Raw genomic sequence first — 25,670 nt, 5'->3', positions numbered from 1 at the left:
TCTAAATTTGAGTCCTGTACTTAACCCTAGAAGCTTCTAAAGGTCTTCTCCATAAAGACAGAGTCTGCTTGTGCTAGCAGTGTAGTAGGGATTCTGCAGAGCTAAGCTCTCATGCAGCTACACCTCAAATGACAGGAGAAACAGCCCAGACAAAACACTATCCTAAAATTATTAGGACAGGAAAGAGATCACAGAAGAGGAAAAAAAAAAGTTTGTTTTTTTTTTTTTCTACCAACTCTGCAATAACGAGGTGACTATCCATCTTCTCCTGTCCCTTCATAGTTGGCTCCCCACACTTTTTATTTGATTTCTTCTCCCCTGTCATTCCCTTGCACACTTAGATACTTCCAGCCTCTCATATTTTTGAGGTAGCACTCAAACGCTCCGAGTGATCCTCTTGAGACTCCTTCAAGTCCTCTCATGTTTCCCCGAGAGCTCTGTCTCCTCTTTCATCAACTGCTTGCAAGTCCTGTCCTGGTCTTACAGCACTGGAAAGAAATGCAACTCGATAGCATTAATAAAAGATAGCTAGTTCCCCCTCTCCCTTTCATCTCCTCTTCTCTGGCCGCAAGCGATTTGCCTGCCGTGAGGCAGTGAGTGAGTGCCTGCCTGGGCTGGCACTGCCATGTTGAGCTCTGGGACCCACTCCAGGCCAGGTTGCCACCCGAGCAGGATGGCAAGCGAGCCAAGATGTTGCTCCCCTCGGCTGCCCCAGCTTCTTGCCAGCACCTCAGGAGGAGAAGACCCGACAGGATCAACTTGGATCAACCCTGGAGACAGGGGAGCCTTCCTGACACTCCTTGGCATTGCCTGGGGAAGCTACGTTATGGTGGCACACCAGAGGCTCCCACCCAACCAAGCACCCCTATCTCCCCACCCAGCCCAGCATCCCTCTGGGGACACCTCCACTGAGTGGGATTCCCCAGCAGCCTCCCACACAATCACAGCTCAAGGCACCTCCAGTTTTTGTTTAGAGGCCACAGACAGCCCATGCCCCTCCAAGAGCCCCTGAGAAACCAAACACCACTCCCTGGTCCTTTCCTGCTCAGTGCCCAAGGCTCTTCTCAGAAAAACCCATCAGATTTTGTGACTCATACCTCACACACAGGTAAAGCTAAGAAAATAGACGATGACTAGATAGAGAAAAGAATAATTAGCTGTCATATGAGAAAAATTTGTAAGAGATTCTTCCCTCCCAGGACTTTCCCACCTAAGACGTGAGAAAAGCACCAATTACAATCTCCCAGAAGACTCCCAGAGCTGCAGCAAGGGTTGGGTGTGATGGACACTAAGCAGCCCTGCTGTCTATTGGCCTGCTGCAAGGGCAAGGGGGAACCGTTCGCACTAATGTCCTTACGGTGTAGGGTAACATTTGTTACAGCAAAGCCCCTTCCCCTTCCTGATCTGACAGGGGTAGCACCAAACTCGAATGGACTGGTGGGAGCAGGACTCAGTACTTGTGAACCTGAGACGGAAATTAAAATCCTAGTGAAACCCTGATGTCTTCAACACCACGAGCATGAGAGGAGCTGCAGCGGAGCGCACTTGCTCAGCAACCTGATGTGCTTGCTTTAATTGGACCCCTTGAGACACCAAAACACGATTACAGTTGAAGAGGTGACACAGGACAGCATCTCAGTATCCCACATTTTATCTCTTTTAGTAGCTTGCTCCAGTTTTTAAATCAAAAGGAAGGTTTCTGACTTACGGTGCTGTAAACTGCCAGCTGAAAAAACAAGCCAGGTTATTTTTTGCTCTTTAAAAAAACAAAAACAAAAACAACAGGGATCTTGCCCAATGGTCAAAGCTGCCCAGCAGCTTGTGTATACAGCTGTATACAATTTGTATGGGGCTGTACAGCTACAGGAGCGCAAGGAACAGAGTAAAACCAATTTGCCACAGACAGTTACATTATAAAGATTTTCTTCACCGCTCATCTTCCCAGCAATTAAAGTAGCTTTCTCCCAGTTTTCTCAGCAATTGAACCACCCTGGAAGAATCAACCCCAACATACTTTCAACCCATGCTTTTGTTTACTTAAAGAAGGCCAATTTTTAATTCACTTCTTAAGAGAACTCAAACCAGGGCTGGATCATCAAAGAGCTAGCCTTAGCCAAACCAGGAGGAAAAGAAAAAAAGCAATGCCCATGTAATGAACTGTTGCTAAACAACATCAAATACATTTGAGGAGAGTTTGATCTGCTCCTGGAAGTTCCACAAACACACACAGAAAGTGAACTAAATATGTTAGGTTATTTGTTGCCATTTCTTCACTCAGCTCAAAGAGCTTCTGCCAGAAATACAGTTACTGTGCATGGAAGAAAAACCACAGAGGCCCGCCTAGGGCTACTCAGCACACAGATGTGGTCCAAACTTACTGAATTTTGCTGGTTTCAATTAGGGACCAGAGCTGGTGCTTTAACCCTGTGCTACAAAACTCCCCTCTGAAAACGCATAGCGTGTGCACAGTACCTCACTGTGCATGAAATAAAAGCCTTGCATAGGAATTTAGTAATTAGCAGATCAGATCAGACCATTGGTTCATCCCATCAGATAATCTCACTTTGACCAGTGGCCAACATCTAATGTTTAAAAGGCAGAAGGGAAACAACCTTCAGAAGTACCTTTAGCTGTATTACTTTACGGAAGAGAAAAAAAACGTCCTCATGACCTACGCAAACAGGCAGCTTATGCCCTAAAGCACAAATTCTGATTACTCTCCTCTTACCACGCGTAGTTGCAAATGTTATTATTAGTCATAAAATTATCCAACCCTTTAAAAAAATCCATCCACACCATTTGCATCATTGGCTCCCGTAGCACTGAATTAACGATGCTGAAATTACCCTGCGCGTACATGATAGATGTTATTTTATAAATAACGCGTTTTAATTTAAGGGAGTAACGCCCTTATGCTATGGGGCAGAAGGCAACCAAGAGACTGACTTCATTTTTAGAGCTACTTTGAATTCTGCTGTAGGACTGCCTTTAACTCTTTTTTCCTCATGGCAAAAGAACTGAAAAAAATCTTATGTTCTCCTGTCACAAGGAAGCCTCTGCTGCCTCGGCCACCTTTGTCATTCCTCCCCTGTGGTCCTTTCCAGCCCTGGGCCCTCACCCGACTTATGTTTCAATCAGCTGCAGGCAGATTTGTTGCTCAGCCAATCTTTACCATGCAGCATTAATGAATAACTCTGGGGTCACTCACCGTCCCCTAGTGCCCCCTGCGTGACAACATTTGAGAGGTCTGTTTGGACTTTTCAGGTCCAAGTAAACACTGTCTGGTGTCACAGTCTCCTCTCCAGACAACGCTGGTAACTTGGAGGGATCTAGTTATTCAGATTGAAGATGCACTGGTTTGACCATAACACATCTCATACTGACCTGACTTTAATTAGCTCATTGTGGCCTGGTTTTGACCTCAGAAACACCATGGTCAATCTGGAACAACTTCCCTCAGAGGCACAGTTTTGAGAGCAGAGTTTGGGCCTTGCCTTGATATTCAGACCTCCTCTGTACTCCTGTGAGGATGGCACAGCAAGTGGCTGTGAAAGAAGCTCAGGCCAAAACCAGACTGCCAGGGCCCAGCTTTCAAACCTTGGTGCCCAAAGCCCAGCAAGTTGAAGCATGCCAAGTGGGGCACTTGTTGCAGCCAGCACCTGGCTGCAGCATCCTACGCTCCCCTTCCATACAAACTCCTAGGGATGAGATTGGCTTGTCTAATGCCCAGATTCATGTCTGTAACCAGAGAAAACCCAGGGGAAACCACGGCATTTCAGGCCGGCTTGACGACAGTGCAGGTTGCTTGGCTGCTGCCATGTCCTCGTGTACCATAAATAGCCTGGCTGAGGTAAGGGCCTGCTGAAGGCCTGGAAACTACACGAGGTTCTTGGAAGCAGCCGATGGCGTCTGGCCACTCATATAGGAAATACACTTGTACAAACACACTTGCAGACAGTTCCTCATCAGCTCCCCATCCCAAAAGGGTGCCAGAGGTTAGTTCATCCACCTCAGGGACAGTGTTGACCTGCTGTCTTTGACTACCCCCATCCAGCTGCCCCCGTCCTAGCCTTTTCCATTACCCACTCAACCTGACTGCTCTGGGGTTGTTTCCTTGGATACTTATTTGTGTCCTAATTCTAGCTCATACTCTAGCTATTTGCCATTGAACCCAAGCCTCCCTGTGTCTTGTGGAGCAAGATGCTGACCAAGCATGGCAGCCTTCTTCTCAGTGCCTTCCCCATCAATGCTGCTAGCAATTTCACTTGTTTGAGATCTCTATCACCTCTATCTTTTTCCACCCAAACTACACAGCTCCAACATCATCTTAATAATGGTCTCATTCAAAATTAACCAGCACTGAAATGCTCCTGTGTGAGAAAAATCTCAATAATTTTCTTCTTAAGTTTCTCCCATCTTGCATGGTGGATGCACATGATTTTCTCAGGTCCCACGGTGTGTGCTGGCAGCCAAGTGTAGGCTGGGGGAAAGAAAGGGCTCCATACTGCTTTACTGGCCCCCTCTCCTTCACACAAGGCACTGAAGAATCAACTGCAGCAAGCAGCATCTTGCTCCACCTGAGCTCAACAGGACTTTTGCCACTAATGTCCAGGAGAAAACTATTTGGCTTATACCATTTTGCTGAAGGATATGCACAAGTGCCAGGAAATGCATATTTATCGTGGTGTGTGATGGATCCCTGTTCAGCTATAAGCCCTTCTCACACCACACTTCCTGCTAAACAATGCTAACCAATTTAGCCCATGTCTGTATTGAGTCCTTGACTACCCGGTTTCTCACCCCACCATTGACAGATCCCCAAGCAAAGCGCTTGGGATTGTTGCCCAAGTCCCCGCAGACTTCTGTCCAGCAGCGATGTGGCACAGGTAATGATTTGCACAGGCCAGGTACGTGGCAGGGTATAGAATATCCCGAGTCAGAAGGGACCCATAAGGATCATCGAGACCAACTCCTGGGTACCTCAGGGCTACTGCTGCTTACTGGCATGGGCAGCCTGAGGCAGCACGAGGAGTTTTCCAGGCACTGCTCCCAAGGCAAAGCAGCCCATGCCACCTGATAGACCCAGCACCTGCCCTTGGAGTGAGTAGGTGGATAAAAGCAATCGTTTGTGTGTAGCCAGGAGGAAGCGTCCTACACTGTGGCTCTGCACATGATTGCTGTTTTTGACAGGAGTAGCTCCACTCCACGTGCAGCCAGCCTGGAAGCCAGATCCATCCAGGGTGGGTTGGGTGGGAAGAGAAGCAGAACCAAACTGGGGACTGGACAAGAGCAGGTGACAGCAGTCTTCCCTCACACTTCTGGGTCATTAGGAGATTAGGAGATAAATGCAGCCCCTAGAGACACAGCAGCCACTCACACTGCACCTGCCTGGATTCTCCCACCTCCACACCCTGCTGCCATCTGTCCTCAGCCAGCATTACCCACTTCACTGTTAGCTCCCTTGGCCATGATCCTTCAGCTTCATCTCTGCAGCACCTCCCTGAGGTACCATATTGAATGGCAGAGAGGGTTTGACGTTGTGTTTTTGATTCACAAGCACCCCTGCTTCTTTTCATCATGGATTTCTAAAGCTAAATTTCTTAGTGTGGGGCCAAGAAGGTCCATGGGCTAGACCTGGGAGATGGCTGAGAGATGGTCCACAGCACTCCAGTCTTGGAAGCCAGCGCAGCCTTTCCTGGTGAGCAGAGAGACAGCATGTGATGCCTGACACCAGTTCCCCGTACAGACCTCCAGATCAAAGCCTTCCTGATGGAGAGCTATTGAGTCTGGCCCTAATGGACTATGCCTGGACAGGACATCTGGCAAATGCCGCAGAGCATGTGGGCTTTCAAGGAGACCCTCTGACTCCCTGCATGAGCTCCCTTAGATGTGGAAAAGGCAGACTTGGCCCTCTCACATGCATCAGCAAGGCAGAAGGACACAATCCAGTTTTGAAGTTCCTATTAGAAAAATGTGAGAATATGTTACAAGGTTGAAATCTTCAGATCCCCACAGACTGCCTTGGTGCTGTTTCTGTGCTACCTTGACCTTCTAAGCTCAAGGAAGTGAACAGACATCTAGTAATACCTGTCATCTTGGCTATGGGAACACAAGATTCTCAGAGACTAAGAAGGATTTCTCAGAATTTCAGACCTAAAAACAAAAACAAAGCAACATCAACAACAAAAATTTATTTTCACCTTGGTGAACTGCAAGTGACAACCCTTTGCTGCAGGATCTCTGCTTCCTCAGATATAATGGCTTCTTTGTGTTTCCTTTATGAAGGTGCCCAGCACCTCCAGGTACCTGCATACCTGCCAGCACTGGAAAACTACAGAAACATCCAGGGAGAGGAACAGGAAAATCTTGTAAATTTGATTAAGTAAAAATGAGATTAAGAAAGCCTCTGCAAAAACAACAGAGGAACGGGATACTAAAATGAATATGGGTACACTCCTCTGATTAATTACAGGTTCTAAATATACATATGTCTTGGGATATAGTTCTGGGTCTGAAGAGGTGTACACACTCAACTTGGTTGCTTTCCTAGTAGTAGCCAGGTTCATAATTCAATGCAGAAAGCCCCAAGATGTGAAAAGCAAGGACTGCAGCAAGCCCAGATGAGGAAAAGCTGCACCAAGTAGCTGGTGGGGGCACAAAGAAATCATCAGTAACTGTAGAGTGCCGATATGTTGTCTGCATCCCACTGCGCTCTCCTTCGGGAGAAAGATGCTCCCTTTCCCAGCTCCACTGCTCCAGCCCACGTGGCTGATCGCAACTGAAACACACCGCAGTGCATCGGCAGGCTGCATTGTGCATGGTGGGAAAGGGAAGGCCAAGAGGGTGGCCTGTGCAGAGGAGGAGGATGGGGTAGGTGTGCAATAGCAGAGGGGACTGCTTGCAATAAGGATGTGGTGGCAGAGCAACGGTGGGGAGGCTGCTGTTCTCCGTTGCACTGCATGAACCAAGTCAGCACACCTCTGGTGTGGGATGGGGTCAGAGCTTGAAATGGAAACACACAGTCGCAACCCTAGAAAGGAAAATTACAAGAGCCCTGGCCACAGCATGCCTTATTTATTCCAGGATCTGATCTAGCACCTTCACGGCCATTTCTCTCCACCTTAAGGAAAGCAAGAAGGGAAAAACATTGTAAGAGAGCAAGCTGTGCAGGGGGGAGCTTGGCAGCAGACAACAAGGCTTTCAAGGTCGTGCAAACAGGCAGGGGAACACCAGAAGAGCAGTACATAGTTGAGGTCAGCGACTTGGCAGGTACACGTGTGCTCAGGGGGGACAGGCACGTATGCAGGGGGGCGAGTATGTGGAGAGCACATCCGTGCACCCCGAGAGCACCGGGGAGCGTGCAGCTGTGGGTGGGCAGCCTCGGAGGTGAAAGGATGGATGGATGGAAGTACGGATGGAGGGACGTTCTGCAGGAAGAAGAGCAGCACATGGCCATGGGTGTGCATCTGTAGCTGTGCAGGTGGGGATGGTGGGAGGTGAGGTGTGGTAGCATATAGGAGCGAGCTTGTGCTGCAAGTACTGACATGCCGGGGTTACCTGGAACTGCCGACTTCCTCTGGGCAGGCAGCAGGCACAGAAATTACAGCTTGCATCTGTGATGTGCCTACATATATACAACACTTCCCTAGGACACTTACATGAGGGACAGCAGCACCTATCAGAAAAATATCACTGCAGTCTCTCACCTCTGATGCTTTCAATGCATGGGTATTCTACAGAGAGACCCTACAGTGAGAGGGTAACCGAGAGAGACCCCGTGCTGAAAATGGACAGACAGCAGAGGAAAAGCTCGTTGACAGTGACCGAAACCACTCGCTCCTCCTGTTGCCCACAGCCTGTGTCACTCACGGTGTTTTAACACAGCACCCAAGTCTGTGATCCCATAAATCCCGAGCTGGGCTTTAACATCAACCCTAGCATCAAAACTTTAGGGTAGAGCATAATAAAGAGTCTCACACCTTGGCTCTATACAAAGGAAACTGCCACAGCCAACGAGCCTATTATGCAGGACAGACGCATAGTAAAGCTGGCCTGGAAGACATGCCTCAGGTCTATAAATCAACACACCAGGCGTCATCAGCAGGGAGTTTAATAGGAGAAGCACACTGGCTGCTAAAACCCTCACCTCACCTCACCTTCAACCCATGGCCACCTCAGGCTTGGAGGGAGGAGGAAAGGGCTGCGACCAGTTCATTATGGAGCAGCTCCACGCAAGCCACCTTGGGTCAACCAAGCGCATGTGAAGTTGTCCAGGCACCAGCCCAGCTGTCTGGCATCCAATTCCCTGGCCGCCCAAAACAGGACAAAGCGGAGTACACGTGCTGCAGTTCTTCTGTCGGGAAATACTACTTCTTAACCTGGAGCAAACAGGTTTAGTTGGGTGTGCTCAGCAAACAGGAGGAGCACGGGTGCCTTTGGAGCACAGCACAGTGTCGTGACAGAGCCTTGTAAATATCTCCGCATGCGATGCAAAATCAGGTTAGGCATCTGTTTTCCTGGGAGATTCGGCTGCTGGTTTCTGTGCTCCAGGCTGACTTGGTGGTACTTGGAACATGGCAAAACCTGCTGTGTGGAAAATACTGCACGTGGAGATGGCTTGAGAACCTGAGCGTGCACACCTGCAGAGTAGTGATGCAACCATTTCTTTACAAAGCTATGGATCCAGACAGTATTAAAAAAAACATCTGGAAGCACCATTCTCCCCACCCCTCTGCCAGCAAACAATGACTACGAGCAAGGAGGTCCCCTTCATTGTTTCCAGCCAGCACAGGAAAAAGCCACTTCTCCATCACAGAGCAGCCTTCAGCTGGGAAAAGGCAAGAGAGCTGAAGTGACGTGACCGGCTCACACCCTGTCCCCAGCAGTGCCCGTGCCCACAGGGTTACTCCAACCTCAGCCCTTGTGTGCTCCCTCCTCCTCCTCAACCCCAGGGCCACAGAGGAGCCACCACGAGTGGGGTGTCTGTGCGGGGAAGCAATCTTGTGCCAGAGGAGTTGCCAGATCTATGTGAGAAGGGAAAGAGGAGGATACAGCCTCCTCCCCCAGCCTCCCAGCCAAGTCTCCAGCTGGTGATGCCTTCTTCACCATGCTGGGTTTTGGGCAAATCCTTACCAGCCAAAACAGCTGACTGAGCTGGTCTCGACACAGCGCAATTCATCTTGCAGCTGTCCCAGCCCGTATATTTCACCTTTCTTTACCCATGCTAAAAATACCTCCATGGCCTTCACACAGATGCTCCTCATTCCACCTCTGGTGGGGAAAAAGGGAAGCCAGGGACCCACAGGACAGTTTAAATTCCCTCGCTTCACCAGAAGGAGACACACAGCGTGGTGCTCGCAGAAGGCAGGCACCCATCCTTGACATGGGAGCAGGGACAGACGCTGCCAGCACTGCTCCCCTCTGGCTCCCAGGGCTCTCCCCTTCCTCACACCTAGCTCAGCAGAGACCCGGCAGAGGGCTGGCACATCTGTGCACACCTCCAGACAGCTGGAGAGGCCACCTGACAAGTTAGCTGGTTGAATGCATAAGGCACAGCTGGTGCAGCCATCCAGGCAGCTCTTGTTTCTCCCCTGTTTGTAGGAAAAGGGGAATTTCATTTGCCTTTCAACAGAAAGGGTCAGCAGGCAGACCATGAACCTTTCTAGGTTTTTACTTCTTGCAGCAGCTGGCCTGGGTTTCCCCACGAGCAATGCCTACCAGCATCCCTTTAGCTCCTTGCCATTGAGGTGCTGTGGAAAGGGAGTTCCCTGAGGACGGGACCTTCCCAGGGCACACTGAGCAGCCCCTGTATCTCCACCACAAGACCTGGCTCTACTCTGCTCCACCACTTGCATCCTGGCACCCAACCCATTGCTGAAAATAAAAACAAAACAAAAAAAAAAACCAACACGTTGATTCAAATGCAGATTATGTTTGTTCTGGACTTTATTTGTGTGTCAGGGGTGCTTGTTCTGTTCCACCACACACTTATGGATCAAGTCCCCATCTCTGCTGCATCTTTCCACCCATTTCTTGGCCTGGGCTGTGCAATTCAGGTGAGTGCAATGAACAGGAAATGTCAAAGGTGGGAACCTCTGAGGTGAGACACGCCTGGGGCAGCCAAGCCAGCTGGATCATACCAGCAGGGCTGGCTGGGTCCAGCATAATGGCCCATAGTGAAATAGTGTGTTTTCCCCTTGCACTGAACTCAACGGGAGCCCAATTAATGCTTTTCCTTCAAGGAGATAAAGTACATCAAAAGGATAAGTGACCGCTGTCATCGGCATCGCAGCTGCCGTGCGCAGCCTCAGCTGCCAGCAGCATCCCCGTTCCCCCAAACTGTGGCCGTATCCACCAGACCACAGCCTCCCCGGCGCCTGTGGGGAGACCGGGCACAGAACAAGTGCTCATTTAGGGTGGGCACTACTGGGGGCAGCAAATTCCTCGGCAGCTCCTTCTGGCGGGGCGGGAGCAGCGAACACGCGCTGGTTTTGTTCCAGCGGCCGAGCCCCACATCTGCCCCGAGAACCTCTCCCTGAGCAGGGCGACGTCTGCGGCTCCGCAGACACCCCGGAGCAGAAACTGGCCTCCCTCCTGTTCACGTGGTACTCAAAGGGAGGCCGAGAAGGAAAGAGAGCTCTGGGAACAGGGATTTCCTACCATGCCCCAAGGCTGCCTGACTCTCCCCATCACTTCACCATCTCCCCGCGGGGCACCCCACGCACTGAGGCACCCAAAAAGCCAGCAGCACATCGAGTGCTCCACGGGGGTGGGATTCAGGGCCGCCTTCCTCTGCCCCTTGCCAGCCCCGGCTGGGTCAGACGCTGCGTTTGGCGAGAGCAGCGCTCCCTGCTAATTTTAGCCCCCGGCTCTCCACCCAGGCAGCTCGAGGGCTGTGGAAAGCCGGGCAGCACCAAGGCGAGGGCTGGGAGATGCTGCCTTCAAACAGCCCGCATGCCACCAGCTAAATATAAGCCTGTGGTGGGCGGGGGGGCCGGAGCTGGTCCCTCCCCATCAGCAGGGACAGAGCAAGGCCACATCACAGCTCCCCCAGGACCTGCTGCCAGGGGCTGCTCGCTGCCCAGGGGGATCGCCAGCGATTTGGGCTGCAAATCCCAAATCCCTGATAGGATCCCATGCATCACACATATTTAGAGTTTCTGGATTAAATGTTACCTGACTACAGACTATTAAAAAGGACAACCATCTTTTTTTTTTTTTATTTTCACCAGAAAAAAAGGGATTTTATATCCCTTGTAAACAAAGAGGGACATGTGAAAGATTCCTGGCTGGGCTAGCGAATCGTTTTTCTGCAAATAAAAAGCTGGCAAAGTGCTGAGCATTTGCAAGACCCAGGAAGAAACAGGCAACCATGCTCTGCAAGCCATGTGGAGCGGCTGCAGCGCCAAGCACCGATACAGGGAAACCAGAGGTCTTGGCAGACACCACCGCAGCAAAAAGCCATGGTGGTACCAATTTTCGGGGCACCAAACGCCCCTGTGACACCAAATATGTTCTTAACTATCTCAGCAGAGTTGCTTACAGTCCCCATCAGCTTCTGTAATAATCACCCCTGCATTTTCCTCCACTCTTTTTAAAACCCAGGGTCAGTGGTTTACTCTGTGCCTTCCAACTCCTTCCTGCATCTCCTCTTTTCAATCTCTACACCCAGTACCTTCCAGACTCTGCTCCACTAAAATCCCAAATATTTAGATTTAGACTTTACTTCTGATTTCAACTTCAGTTCTTTCTGCCTCACAACTCTGGGGTGGCCAATGGCTTTTTCTGACCACCCTGCTCCAACACTCATCCCACTGTGCCTCATTTCAGGCTTCTCCTTACTTTGCCAAATAATCCCTGCTGCTTCTTTCCTTCTTTACTCTTCTTCCGGTTTTCTTTTCTTTCTTCATCTGCATGAGCTGCAAGACATATCGAAACACTTCTTTCTCTTTCTCAATGTGCCTATGTGAGACATCCAATTAAAACACGGAGTTACAAGAGCAAGGTGAAAACAATTTACAAGGAACGGTGGCACATTCAGAGAAATTTTAGGTGCTGAGCACAGCAAAAGGCAGCAGCAGCAGTGCTAGCATCATTAGCGTTTCTTCAGAGTTGTGGTGGGGATGAGGACGAGGACTCAGCGGGAGGGGAAGGCGCACAAAAGGAGAAGGATTTATCAGTGCACGGTAGCACAGGTGAGCAGCATCGTGCCAGCTACAGAGGATCGGCGGGTGTTTGGAAAGCCAAATGAAATTCAGGTCTGGTGACAGCAGTCTCAGCTCCGCTGCTGGAGCAGGCGAACGACACGGACAAGTGAATGCACACAAAGGGCTGCAGCTGGTAACCGCAGCGGGGAAGAAAACACCATTACCAAGGTTACAACCTGTCAGAGCCCGGTGTCACAAAGCATGTCTCAGCCCTGAAGAGGCAGGGGACCAAAACAACAGAGACAGATTTGGAACACGTCTATTAGAGGATAAATAAGCTCATAATAAATATAGCTTCATAGCCCAGCGCAGAGCAGTATGACTGTCCTTCAGCTCGCATGCCCAAAAACACCTCTTCCCTCTCCAAGGAGGTGGCTGCAAAAGAGGTGGATTGGGAACTGCCCTGGGAATCAGCAACGGAGCTGGAGCAGCCCAAAAAGGCAGAAAGAGGCAATGGAGCAAACCCTCCCCAGGGCTGCTTGTTTATGTAGGCCCTGAAGAATTACACACCTTTATAAAGGTGAGCAACTTCTTACTCGGGAGAACAGTGATAGGACCAAGGGGAATGGTTTTAAACGAAAGGAGGGGAGATTTAGATTAGACATAAGGAGGAAATTCTTCCCTCAGAGGGTGGTGAGGCACTGGCACAGGCTGCCCAGAGAAGCTGTGGCTGCCCTATCCCTGGAGGTGCTCAAGGCCAGGCTGGATGGGGCTTTGGGCAGCCTGGGCTGGTGGGAGGTGTCCCTGTCCATAGCAGGGGGGCGGGACTGGGTGGGCTTTGAGGTCCCTTCCAACCCAAACCCTTCTGTGACTCTGTGACAAAAAGAACTTTGTCTACACGGGGAGAAGAGAACAATGGCTGATACTAAACAATTTCTGATGCTCACAGAGTAGTCTGGCCAACAACTTGGGGCAAACCAAGCATGAACTTGGCAAAAACTTTTTCCACAGACTGCCATTTGGGCTGTGTTTGGCCCTGAAACTCTTCCTAGGACCCAGGTGAACTTAGTCCCACATGGGTATTTGCTCTGTGTGCAATCCTAGAGGGGCATGACCTGAGGCTCTGGAAGAGCTGGACCTGCTGGCTTGAAGCAAGAGAGTCTGCATAACCTAAATGGTAAAAAAAAAAAAAAAAAAAAGAATAATTGAAGGCGAATTGAAAGGAAAAATTATAAATGCTTGAAAAAATGGTCTGCTGAGCTAAAGCACCCTATAGGTACAGGGCTTAAGTTTCAATCAAGAAACTGAAAACTAAATGAAGAGGACTTAATATTTTGAGAATAAGCACCAATTCAGTGATCCAGAGATCCACATCTGTTGCTTTCGCAGTACAAGCCCACTGTGCAAACTGACTGAAAGCCCGAGGGCAAGACAGCGACTGCAGACACTTGCTAGCACAAGCAACGGAGATACAGCAGCGCATTATGCGATGGTCTGCCTTGCCTGAAAACAAATTAAAACCTCTCAACGGGCCTGCTTACATCAAACCACAGGCTGCAGCAGCCAGTGCTGATGCTGGGGGCGAGTTGCTGCAGCGGGTCATGGAGCCTGCCGGTGCGTGGCGGGACAGGCAGGATATTCTCAGGATAAACCCTGTGGCGTGGTCTAGATGGGGTTAATAGCACCCAGACACGACTACTGCAGTTTTACAGAAAACAACGTTATTTAATGTAAATAAAGCTAATTTAGGAAGTGAAGCGTTTACAAGGAGGGCTGGAGATGGCTTAACCAGGTTCATACAAACAGCAGGGCTGAGGAAGCCGCTGGAGCTGCCAGCACCACGTACACAGGCCAAGCCAAACAGCCCGCACTAATGGCAGGGAAATAAGTGGCTCCTTGAAGCAAGGCAGAAGCCGATTTACTTAAAATTGAAAAATAAATAAAAAATCATATATCATAGATGCATATTATTCTCACTTCAAGAGAGCTCTAGTAGGCAATTCTGCAGGCTAACAGGTGATAATACAGACCAAATATTTTTACTGGTAAATGGGATATAACAGTACCTGGCGACGAACTACTTTTAACATGCATGAATCCATACAATTTCAGTGAAAAACAGGCTTCCATGTAACCCGACTAGTTCCTGATACCTACAGTCCAGGAGGCTACTGGCAAAGAAAGTTAAAAGACAGTGTGCCTGTTATGGCAAACCTTGCGGTTAAGTCTCTGATCTGTGTTTAGTTTTACATTAGTGAGTAGCCCTGGCTGTCAGTCGCTCATATTTTGCTCAACTGGAAACAAAAGTCACGAACATTTAGACTGTCTGAAGTGAAGGTCACTGGGGACTTGTAGATGAGATGGAAACCAGGCAGCAAGAAAACGAGCCACGTATGAGGCAAAGGCTTGGGACACCCGTTGCATCTGCCATGGAAAACAGTGACATGGAGAAGCAAGAATAGCACAAGGGGCAGTACTTCAGCCATATAAATGTACCAGATGGGCCTATGCTATAGAGAAACATAGGACAGCTTCTCCAGATTGTAGAAAGAAAGGAGGTAAGAAGCCACGTTGACCCTTTTTCCCTCAGAATAAATGAGTAAGTCTCAGACAGGACACAGCCCCACAATGCTGTAATACCGAAGCCTTAGGAAATGGTAAAAACAGAATTACCAAACAGGTGAGAGTGGCACTGACGCTTCAGGGAGACTCACAGCCCTACCCGGCAATTTTTGGATTGTCTGAAGCGATCCCACATTTTACAGACTAACTGAATCACGTTGCCCAGCGTAGTGAATTTAAATCCTTTATTATTCGGACATGGATCCTTGTTCTGAGGCGTCTCTGGAGAGAGCTCATTTACTTAACAGCAACGCTCCCCCAGATATAACCCCAGCACCCCAAAGTGCAGGGGGCTCTCCCCAAACCACACCAAAGCCTTGTGCTGCACTGGCATGGGGGAGGTTTCTCAGGCCAACAGTGGTGCAGGGGAGCTCTGACCAACACCAGTAGACAGACCTGGTTTCCTTCGCCCTTCTGCCGTACATACATGCACTTTGGATGCTGCTTGTATTTTTATTTTTTATTTTTTTAAGCTCCCAGAAATCATTGAGAAATGAGCTTGGAAGCAGAACAAGAGATGAGCTCAGACTGCAAAGACCCAAAGCTGGAGATGTATTTTGGCTCGGCTGATTAAAGGCACCGACTACGAACGCCTCAGATCATAAAAAGCAGAAGTATGTGAGGACCAGGTTCACACCTGTTTCAACCCAAGGCATTACGTGGGTCTTTCCTTAGATCTTACACCACATGAAATGAGACGGCGCATTTCCTCTTCTGGAAAGCCCTTCTCAGCTGTTACTGCAAGCCTGAAAAACAGCAACTGAATTGGGAAGTGGCTGGAAAAGGGAATTCTTCCTCCACGTCTGCCTCAACTTGCAGGTGAGCGACGTAAGGCAGAGCCTTTGTTTGGCTGCGCCAGATAGCCCGATGCCAACCACACGCAGAAATGCACCTCCAGAAGACAATACGACTCCTCTGCCAAGCCCGCAGCACGGGGAGATGCTGAGCAGGGCACAGCCCCGCGGTATCCGAGCCATCCCCATCCAGCCTGGCTCAAGGAGGGAGAAGGTGTGGTGCGGGAGCGCACGCTGCGCTGGCACACGTCCGCGCCAACCTGTCACAGGTGATGTGTGTGCACACAGGGATGGCGCAAGGGTTTCTTTCTGGTGATGATATATCATCTGTCTGGCCCCAGAATGTCCCCGCACCGCTTGCAGATGGCGGGACAGGTTCCCAGAGAGCAAACGCTCGTGGCTCTCGTTGGGCACGCGGGGAGCCAGGCGCTCGGCGCCGCGCCACAAGGAGGTTACGTGCGAGTCAAATCCCAGCCTGACTCCGAGTCAAGGGGTGGGAAAAGCCAGGTTCACAAACTACTGGCAGCGCAGAGCGAGACGTGGCAGCACTTCTGACCACCCTCCCGGTGGACTGAACCGATCACCTTGAAGTGAAAACTCAGCACCCCTCGGAGCAATCACCCATGCCAAAGAGCGGTCCTGTGCACGCAGGGGCAAGTAGGCGTGCGTGTGGACGACTGTGACATCCAGCTGTGTGCGTGAGTAAACCTGGGGGTCTGAGTGCACACATCCTCGTGCACAGGTGCCTGGGCAGTGAGGTTACAGAGGGCAGCCGATGCTCTACGCTGAACGAGCAGCTTCAGCTTTTCACCAGCTCCCCTCCTCACGCAAAGGCACGCGTCTGCCCGTCCGCGCCAGGGCTCGGCCAGGTTTTAAGCAACTCATGCTGCTTTGTAACAAGCTGGAGATCCAAGAGCCACTTGTCAGAAGCCCAGACAGGAAGATAACACACTCCCAGCGTTACTTACAGCGCAGAAATGCGGAGGAACAGGGGTGGGTTGGAACAGCCAGAAGGAGTGGCTTAAAGCAGGGCCCCCTCGAGTCCCTTGTTCCCACAAGCTGCACCTCCAAGCAATTTAATCTAATCCTGCACACCCTGCTCTTGCCTGGCTCAGTGTCACTCACACCTGCAATAAAGGAAATCAGTGCAAGCGATTTAGAAGCTCCCCAGATACCATGGGCTTTGCAGCAGGAAAAAAAACAAACCAGTCTGCAGAGCAATGGCTGGGAGTGACCTCACCTCTAAGCCTGTTCAGCGCTTGAGATTCACTTTTATGATGTTGACACAAGGTTTTAAAGCACAGGGGGATTGCTGCACATCCTCCCTGCTTGCCAGCACGGCTCCCTAGCACCAGCCTTGCTCCCTCAGAGCCAGCTCCTCCTGCTTGGGGAAGGCGAGGAGCAGAAAACCAGAGGTAGCAGAGGAGGTCCCCGATGCACCAGCTTCATCCAAGCATCGGCCTCGTTGGTGCTTTCTCCCTCTCCAACTACTTGTTCAGCTAAAAAAAAATAAATATAAATAAATAAACTTTCCTGCCTCCAGCACTCACTCGCAGGAGCAAAGCTTGCTGTGTGGCAACTAGCAAAGAGGAGAAAACATACTCCTGCTGGAGAGCCCACTCCAAAAAGGGTAGCGCCTGTCGGCAGCACGCAGGCTGCCTGCAGCTCCCGGGTTTCTTGGCAGGGAGGCAGTGCCCTGTCTGTTACAACTTGTTTTGGATGACAACAAGCCACATTTCAGGGGAGGAGAGTTGTGCCCATCTTCGACTCACATCAGCCTGCTTATTTTTCCTCCCTCAGCTGTAAACATGTTTGTTTAGGATTCCTATGAATACCTACTGGGCAGCAGACCAGCCAAATAGTCTCAATTAAAAAAAATATAAAGAAAGAAAGAAAAAGAAATATGCAAACCTCACAACAACAGAAGCACCCTCCTGCCCATGAGGCACAAGTCCTGCCAGTCAGGCTTCCAGGGAACAGCATGTAGGAATACCTTCATGCAATCACGTTGCAAGGAAAAATGATTTTTTTTTTTCATCTTGTACCAGCCTGACCGCTCATTTCAGCAGCACCTCCCTAGGAAAGGTGTGTCACTTGTTTCACTCACTTTCACCCACCCCTGCCCAGTCCATCCCAAGCCTCCCCGACAGCCAGGGAAGGACCCGAACCAACCCAGGGGCTGCACGAGCACGAACCCTGCAGCTCGGCCGGTCCCTCAGCCCTTGAATTTGAGGTGACAGCAAAAGGAACCTCCCGGCCACAGCCTCTTCCAGCACGCGGTGACACAGCACCACAGAAGCCGTTGGGTACCAGTTATTAGAGCACGTTCTGCGAGGCCCTTTATTCTCTTGCAGCCAAAGTTATCTGCATGCTGAACCTCGTTGCATAGTGGGGCTGCACATACATGAGGGGAGGGCAGCCAGGGACACGGTTTCTGAGCACGGCTTACTCTAAGGTCTGCTGGGCCACTTGGGATTTGCTTCCCCTGCCCCACAGCGACCTGGTGGGCGAAAGGAGCAAAATGCTGGGGAGGAACGGCTGTGCCTGAAGAAACGAAAAACACACTTGCCGTTCCTTTCACAGGCTATCCAGCAGTGCTTTTGTGGGAGGTGAGAAGAAAGCTCAGTTGCAGACACAGAAGATGGAAACAGATCTCCTTTAGCTCCCTTCCAAGCCCAACAGCTTTCTGTCCCCAGAGGAAGGAGCTTCTTAGTCTTATGCCTGGAAAAATTACCAAGTAAACAGCCTTTGTATTCTATCAGCAGTAAGTGGGGAGGCTGTTGCATCAGATGAGTGGGGACGGCAGCCCTTGGTTGGTCCCCAGCTGTGACTTACCGTGGGGTTCCCACCTGGGACACAAGAAGGAAAACAATGCAGAAACAAGAAGGAAAAGGCATTCGTTGCTCTGAGAATCACCCCCTCCGATGCCAGCTCTGTGGGATCCCCGGAAGGAGCCACCACGTGGAGCCACAAACGCAGACACCCCAATCCCAAGAGACGAAAGCACTACTTAGCTTAACAGCCAAAAGAAATCAAATGCTATTTGTTTTTCATTCCAACTTTTGATTTCTCTTAAAACAGGCTTTTGGAGGTATGGGGTAAGAGGAAGGGTGGGGAGGGTCACAGCTTAACCCCCCTCCTGCTGGCAGTTTCCAGGACGCTCCCCAGGAGCCCAGGATGCCAACTGCCCGGGGCAGAGCATCAGCTCCCGGTGTGCACAGGCTCTCTCGTGCCACGGAGCCGCCTGCCCGAGGGCTTCACCCTGCCAGGCTCGCCAGCAGCCCCTGCGTGTGGCCACCGGCGACGTCTCTGGTGGGTTTGGGAGCGTCTGGAGCTTTTATTCAATTGAACTTCAATGCGGTGCGATTGTCTGCCCCGCCTTCTGTTTTAGTTGGTAGGGACCACAGCCGTGTCACTGTTTCCAGTCTCAGCCTTGAAACTGGACGATTTTTATAACAACGATGTAAAAATAACTCCTGCCTGGAAGCAGGGAGGAAGAATCCAGTTCACAGTACAACTGGCTTGCTCGCGTGCATCCCTTCTGCCCGGTTCTCCCATTCCCTCTCTCCGTCTGCAGCAGCACGCACCTGTCTCAGCCCCTTTCCCCCCATAACCGCTGCTTAAACACCCCACAGCAGCCTGCCTTCTGCCCCGCTGCACCACAGAAGTCCTCTACGTGCTTTTAAAGTTTTCTCTAGGGATTTCTGGGGGGCATTGGCCGAGCGGTGGACAGCAGGGGGCTCGGGGCCACATCACACAAAAGACGTAACATGGAGCAGACTCTGTTCCCTCCTCTCTGTCCCGGCCAAAGAAGTCAGATCCCTGGCACTGCTGGAGCAATACATGCATGTTTTTAACTTCAAGATCAAGCTCCAGCTGAAGTTGTGATCCCGCGGAGGGCTCTGTGAGCAGACAGACACCGGGGGAGCTCCCTGCCCAGCCGCAGCCTGAAGTTTTCGGACCAACCCAGGTCCCAGGGGATCCAGGCGCAGGGGCTGTGCCACGCGTGTGCTCAGCAGCAGTGACACGGCCCTGAGGCACCGCTGCCACACGCACCGCCGCCACTCCCCGACATTATTTCGGACCCCCCCCCCCCCCCAAAAAAAAAGAAAAAAAAAAAGACTTCCAGAAGCCCACGGGCTGTCCAACACCGCCTCGGAGCCGCAGCCGAGCAGCACGGCAGCCCCAGCCCCAGCTCGCTCCCGGGGCACGGAGCCCGGCCCCGCGCCCCCCGGCCCCCCTGCCCGCCCCCCGGGTAACTCACTGCGGTCCGGGGGCGCCCCTCCGCCGGGGGCGGCCACCAGCTCCAGGTAGGCGGCCCAGAGCCCCAGCGCCAGCGCGCCCAGGGCCAGCAGCAGCCGCAGCAGCCGCCGCCGCCGCAGCCGCGCCAGCAGCCGGCCCCGCATGGCGCCGCTCAGGGCGCCGGGCCCCCGCCGCCACGGGCCATGCTCCCCTCGCCTCGCCTCGCCTCGGCCCGGCCCGGCCCCGCTCCCCGTCCGCGGGGCGGGCCCAGGTGCGGGGCGGCGCCGCGGCCCCGCTGGGGGCAGCTCCCGGGCGGGCTCGGGCTCGGGCTCGGGCTCGGGCTCTGCCGCCGCCGCCGCCCCCCGCACCTGGGCCCGCCCGCCCGGGGCAGGCCCGGCCCCGCGGGGAGCCCTCGGTGGTCGGGCCTCTGGTGGCCCGAGCCCGCTTCCGAGCCGAGCTCGGCACCCCTCGGCTCCGTTCACACCGCAGAGCGGGCTGCCAGGGTGGGAGCCGGGCTCCTGCTGGGCGAGGCCGAAGTGGGAGAGGCCCGCCGGGACATCGGCACCCCCGGGGCTCTGCTCCCGCACCGCTTTCCCCCTGCCACAGACCACCGCGAGGAGAAAACCTGGGGCCGGAGGTCAGCCTGCCCCCGGGGTGGTACGCTGCAAGGCATGTCCCCGGTGTCCGGGCAGCGCCTAGAGAGCCTGCGGTCACCGTCCTGCCCTGGGATGGACAGGCGGCTGATAGGTTTCCTTCTTCTGAGCATCCCACGAAGGTTACGGTTATCTCCCTCCAGCTCCCCGTTGGAAATATTTCCGTTCGTTTCAGGAAAACCCACCCAGAGTTTTATATCTCATTGCAGAGGCAGAAATGATGTGACCCTTCTTAAGACAGAAGCAAACCCTGTGGTGCCGGAGACAGGTGAGCAGCTCTGCCCTCGGGCTTCCCCACCTCCCTGAGGACCAGGTCCGGTCTGAAACTTTCGAGGACACAATACTTGCATTCCTGGAGGCTGCAGACGCACGTGGCCCTGCTCCAAGTCTGAATTTGCCAACACACAGCACTACTTCCTCAGTGCTGCTTGCACACAGCCACCCTCAGCACCAAGACAACAAAAACACCTCAGAGCTGTGCACCAGTTCAGTCATCGTGAGGCAGAAATCTCATATGAAGGTATGGCAGTCTCTGTTGACCTTTTTTTCCAGGCATGAGAGATAAAACAAGCTTTTCATATTTGTTCAAGAAGAAAATACTACAAAAATATGTAGTAAATACTCATCTAAATTAAACTTCATTATTTGAAGAATGAGAATTGAATGATGTGTTCTGAACAGAAAATTGTCTGCATTTCTTCAATGAACAATCTTAAACTAGAATAATGACAACTACACTGTTGAAACTGTTGCATATTAAAATAAGCAAGCACATTTTTTTCTCTTATGAACACGCTACTACAATGGAGGGGAATGGAAAGGAAATTATGGAGTAACAAAAGTATTGTTGCCTTTAAAAAAAAAAACACTTTCATGATAGAGCCACGCTGTAACAAAGAGGCGAAAGTTGTCTCTGGAGTAAAAGCTTAGGGAAACAAAGGTGGTGTTAGTGTCTGTCACAACAATACTGAGGAACTGAATGAATCTGGATGTAATATAATGAGGAATCTGAATAGCCTTACTCTGTACTTAAATTATTTTGGACTACTTACTCATTACAGAAAGCACTGATACCCAGGGGGTAAGATCATCACTTACAGCAATGATGTTTTAAAAATACCTCACTTAAATGTTTTTATCCTCAGTCTGCTCGAGTGTCCCAAGGCACACAGACCATGTCTGCAGACCTCCACGTCTCTCATCCGAGTGACCATCCCTAAACATCAGACAGATTGCTGCCTGCTGCGGGATGTAGCTACCCTACCTACCCTGACTGCCCTCTTCAAAGAGGGTATTCAAGCTGATGATTTGCCAGATGAGCCAACTGGAGCATTTTTTTTTGCTTTGTTTGGGGTTTTGTTTGTTTTCTATTTTGGTTAAGTTTCCTCATGATAAAAGCAGCCTTTGATATGAGTGCTGCACTTAACGACGGCATCTTCTGTTCCTCTCTGGCTACATCTCTGTGCATCCCTGCCTCTTTCTGTTATGCTTGTGCTTCTAGTTATCTAACAACTGTTTCTCTGTTCTGTAAATTACTTTTAGCTCTGTGCCAACATCCTTCCTCTGTAGACTCCCCAAAGGTTCAATTATCTGCCTCTTGCTTCTTCCCTTTTCTTCTTCTTGTGTAATTTTCATCTTAACACTAATTACCAGCTCCACACCAAATACACCCAACTGTCCCTAGCTGCCACTAACCCTGGCGACTCCATAGCCGCCTTCCTGACCTTAACCATGCTCTCAAGCACAAGCAACGACTTCATCTCAACATTAATTGAAATGCCTTAAAGGCAGAAGTGCTTCTAACAGGAAAAGGCAGTCTCCAAAAATACCGTTGCCCATTCTTTCCCTTTTTGGCTCCTCAGGACTGGATTCTAAAAAGCGTTACTGGTGGAGCTATCCCCGCACCAATCCAGTTATGCTTCCAACACTCGTATGACCGACCTGAGCCTGCCATACAGGTGGCCGCCCAGTTGATGGCTCCGTCAGCTCAGACTGACAGCAGCATCATCTTGCTACAACTTGGATGGAAAATCTCATTCATGCTCCCATCTTTTCACAGCATAACTCTTTTTTCATAGGTCTTGAGCCCTAGCTGTCCAGACAGAATTACACTGAAATGACCTGTCCTTCCTTCTCAGCTGTAAAGAGATCACATTTTCACATGAACTTCACCGGGTACCTCTAGGAGCACCTCCTTTCTGCAGGTCCTGCCCTGGGAATGGGCAGGAATTGCTTTCTGCACTTCCAAACTCCCTCTCAATATTCACAGCACATTTACACTTCCAGAAAAAAAAAAAAAGTTTTTAACTAGTTCAAAATGAGAGCTTTCAAAACACCTTTCAGGATATAATTGTTTACCACGATGAAAGATATATCTAAATCTTTGATCTTTTTCAAAATCCACCTCTTTTTGAATCTGACTAAAATCTTGCCTGAACTTCCCCCTTCCCCTTCCTAAAAGCAGCAGTACTTGCTTTATATTTTAAGTGATTGTGTTCATCATGCTTCAAGTAATTTTATTAGGGATACCACTGAACACAAAGCTGAACAGCTTTGCCTGTGACGACACCGACCAGACTTTTATCCAGCCAAGCTCGCACTGAAGGAAAAAATGCTTAACTGGGCAGTGTAGGAGTGACTCTCTACTGAGATAAATGTTTACAGTGAAAGTAAGTCAGTTTGATCCCTAAATCAATACAGGTGAATTCAGCACATCCTGGATATGTTTCACCAGGGTAGATCCAGGTTTTTTATTAATTCATATTGAACCCATTTCAACAATGAAACCCTTCATGCCTGCATAGTTTAGCATTTTCTTGCTTTGACATTGAAACACTACTACGTAGAAAGCCTCTCTGGACTTTCTGAATAGAAACAGGTAATGCATTTTTACACAGTTGTAATTTGTCCACAATCCAAAAGCACTGCAATTTGTAAAGCATGCAATTTGGTCAGTATAAGTGAATACTCAATCCCATTGAGGGCTCTGTTTATAAAGCTGTGTTTGGAGCTTGAAAGGCAGCCACGCTGACTCATATTCGAAGACACCCATTCTCCAAACAGTTCATTTAGAGCTGCATGGGCAGTATCAGAAGTCCACCCCACCATTCTCAAATACTACGACATGCCAAAAGTGCTTCCCTCCAGCAAGTTAAATTCCAGTTACTTCTGATGGCACGTTTCAAAGAGAAAACCCTAAACAATCGATGATGCAACTTAAGAACTGAAACAAAGTCCATTCTTTACACTGTGCCTAAATCCTATCAATACAGCAGTCCAAAGCAATCATTGCACTTTCACCTCTCATGCCTTCTGAATCTGACTATGTTATGGTATGCAATTCCAGTCCACATGCAAAAAATTTACTGCTACAGCTAGACTTACAAGTTTAGGAATAGCTTTTTAGGGGGGTTAAAGGGGATATGTCTTACAACTCAAAGCAATTTAGGAATATAAAAGCAAAATGTTGCAAAAAAGTAAGGAAATCTTAAAATGTCCCTTGTATACAAACAAGCTATTATACCACTTTGAATGGGGACAAAGTGACATCTTTATTAGGCTTTTGAGCAGGCATGAATACATTCCGGTGTAACAGAATTAGATGCATTTGTGAGCTGTAATTAAAAGTCTGAAAGACATAGCTTTCCATGAATATGTATAGATCTAACAAAGTACACAGGGATGTTGCCTCTAGCTAGTCTCAAAAAAATGTGTCTCATTATTTATCAAAGAATTACTTCCTGGCCTACATACACAGACAATTCCAGTTTACGCTGTCCAGAGAGTCCATCCACACTGGCAAAATGTGTGCATTTCTGAACAGACACTTTTGCAAGCAATTTAAGTACAGCTACTGCATACAAGCATCTGTTCCTATTAGTTAGATCCATTCTAATAGCTATCAGAACTGTTGTTACAGTTAATTTGCCTAAGCACAGTCACAGCTTCAATTAATTTTGGAATTGTTGCAAGTCATGGTATAGGGAAAACATGAGGTTTTGTGGTGTGTTTTCCCCTCTTGTGTAACCTTGCTGTGTAGTTTGAGCTGACACAGTATACATTCCTCCTTCTATTAAGCAGCTGCACGAGTGCCAGAAATCTCCTACCAATATTGCCTATGAAAAAAATCATAGGTTTAAAGGTAAAAGGGACCATTAAATAACTTCCTGTCATTTCACGTCATATTTTATTAAGTTCTAATGTGTCGAGCCTAGTAACTTATTAAAACAAGCTATCTATTCCAGAGGTGCAATCATTTTTTTGATTTTAAGATAGAGTAGGAAAATGTTCTCTCTGCTAACAGTTTGTTATAATGAGGGAAAAAAAATATTTCTGATTAAAAATGTATGCTTTTTTTGGTTGTGTTTTTTTTTTAGGCTCCAGGTTTGGGCTACTGGTTTTTGCTCAGCCTCTTTTTGTTTGTGTTGTCACAATACATGTATATTAAAAATACATGTGTGTTAATCAGTTCTAATGTAATACACCATGAGCTCTTGCACAACCTTTTCTCCTCTGCTGAATCATCTGTAGTTCTGCGCCTTGCCCAGTATTTCAACATCCTTTCTGAAATGCATGCATTCCTTCCTTGCCTAAATAATGCTATACAATTAGTTTTCCCTTACTCCTCACGTTTCCCCTACACAAGAAACCATTTACCATCCTGTTGCACAATAAGAACGTTTGTCCAATTCCAACCTTTAATCCTTGCCAGTCTCTGCATTCCAAGAATCAGCCACTTTAGAGAGATGTCACCAATTCCTCGTACCTACGTATATAACATGGCATTTAGTTGTGTTGAAATGACAGAAGTCATACATTATTAACTTCAATTAGCAAAAAAGAGTCTCAGTCTTTAAAATGAATGACTTTTTTGTTTGTTTTCTTGACAATTGTGGAAGAAAATTGACTAATATGGGTCTTGGAACCTTTTTCAGGAAACCTTTAGGAAATGCCAACAGTGCCTTACTGACATCTTAAGGGCAGTTGTCAGTGGCAGAAAGCAGTTGACTTTTTAAAGCAATTCTTGGCTCGAAGGTCCCTGTTTGTTTTGGCAACATGAAAGCAACATTTCACATGATCACGTGATATCACAGAAAAAGCACGTACAATACCTTGCACTTCCTGCCCTCGGACATATATTCAACCTTCCAAATAAAATGGATTTACAGATCAGCACTACCATAATTTCCTCCCCTCCTCTAATAGAAAGCGTT

At 49.6% G+C, this 25,670-nt stretch overlaps 1 protein-coding gene and 1 long non-coding RNA gene across 3 annotated transcripts in view; one reads left to right on the top strand and one right to left on the bottom strand.

Moving 5' to 3' along the window:
- B4GALNT3 (beta-1,4-N-acetyl-galactosaminyltransferase 3) overlaps positions 1-20,073 on the bottom strand; it is a 60,340-nt gene extending 40,267 nt beyond the window's left edge. Inside the window, exon 1 of one of the 2 annotated variants that reach the window (XM_066990226.1) lies at positions 19,827-20,073. In XM_066990226.1, coding sequence (XP_066846327.1) covers positions 19,827-19,968 — 142 coding nt within the window. In that variant the 5' untranslated portion in view covers positions 19,969-20,073. The remainder of the gene's footprint in view (positions 1-19,826) is intronic. The other variant, XM_066990225.1, reaches the window with a different exon arrangement.
- A 78-nt stretch (positions 20,074-20,151) lies between these two features.
- LOC106030947 (uncharacterized) lies at positions 20,152-25,588 on the top strand. The gene is made up of 3 exons (XR_010828572.1): positions 20,152-20,579; positions 20,667-20,977; positions 21,603-25,588. It is a non-coding gene; the product is annotated as an uncharacterized lncRNA (long non-coding RNA).
- The last annotated feature ends 82 nt before the right edge of the window (positions 25,589-25,670 follow it).

The sequence above is a fragment of the Anser cygnoides genome, chromosome 1, assembly GCF_040182565.1.
Source record: "Anser cygnoides isolate HZ-2024a breed goose chromosome 1, Taihu_goose_T2T_genome, whole genome shotgun sequence".
Taxonomy (NCBI): domain Eukaryota; kingdom Metazoa; phylum Chordata; class Aves; order Anseriformes; family Anatidae; genus Anser; species Anser cygnoides.
Note: the sequence above shows the minus strand (reverse complement) of the source record. Positions and strands in the feature narration are given on the sequence as shown.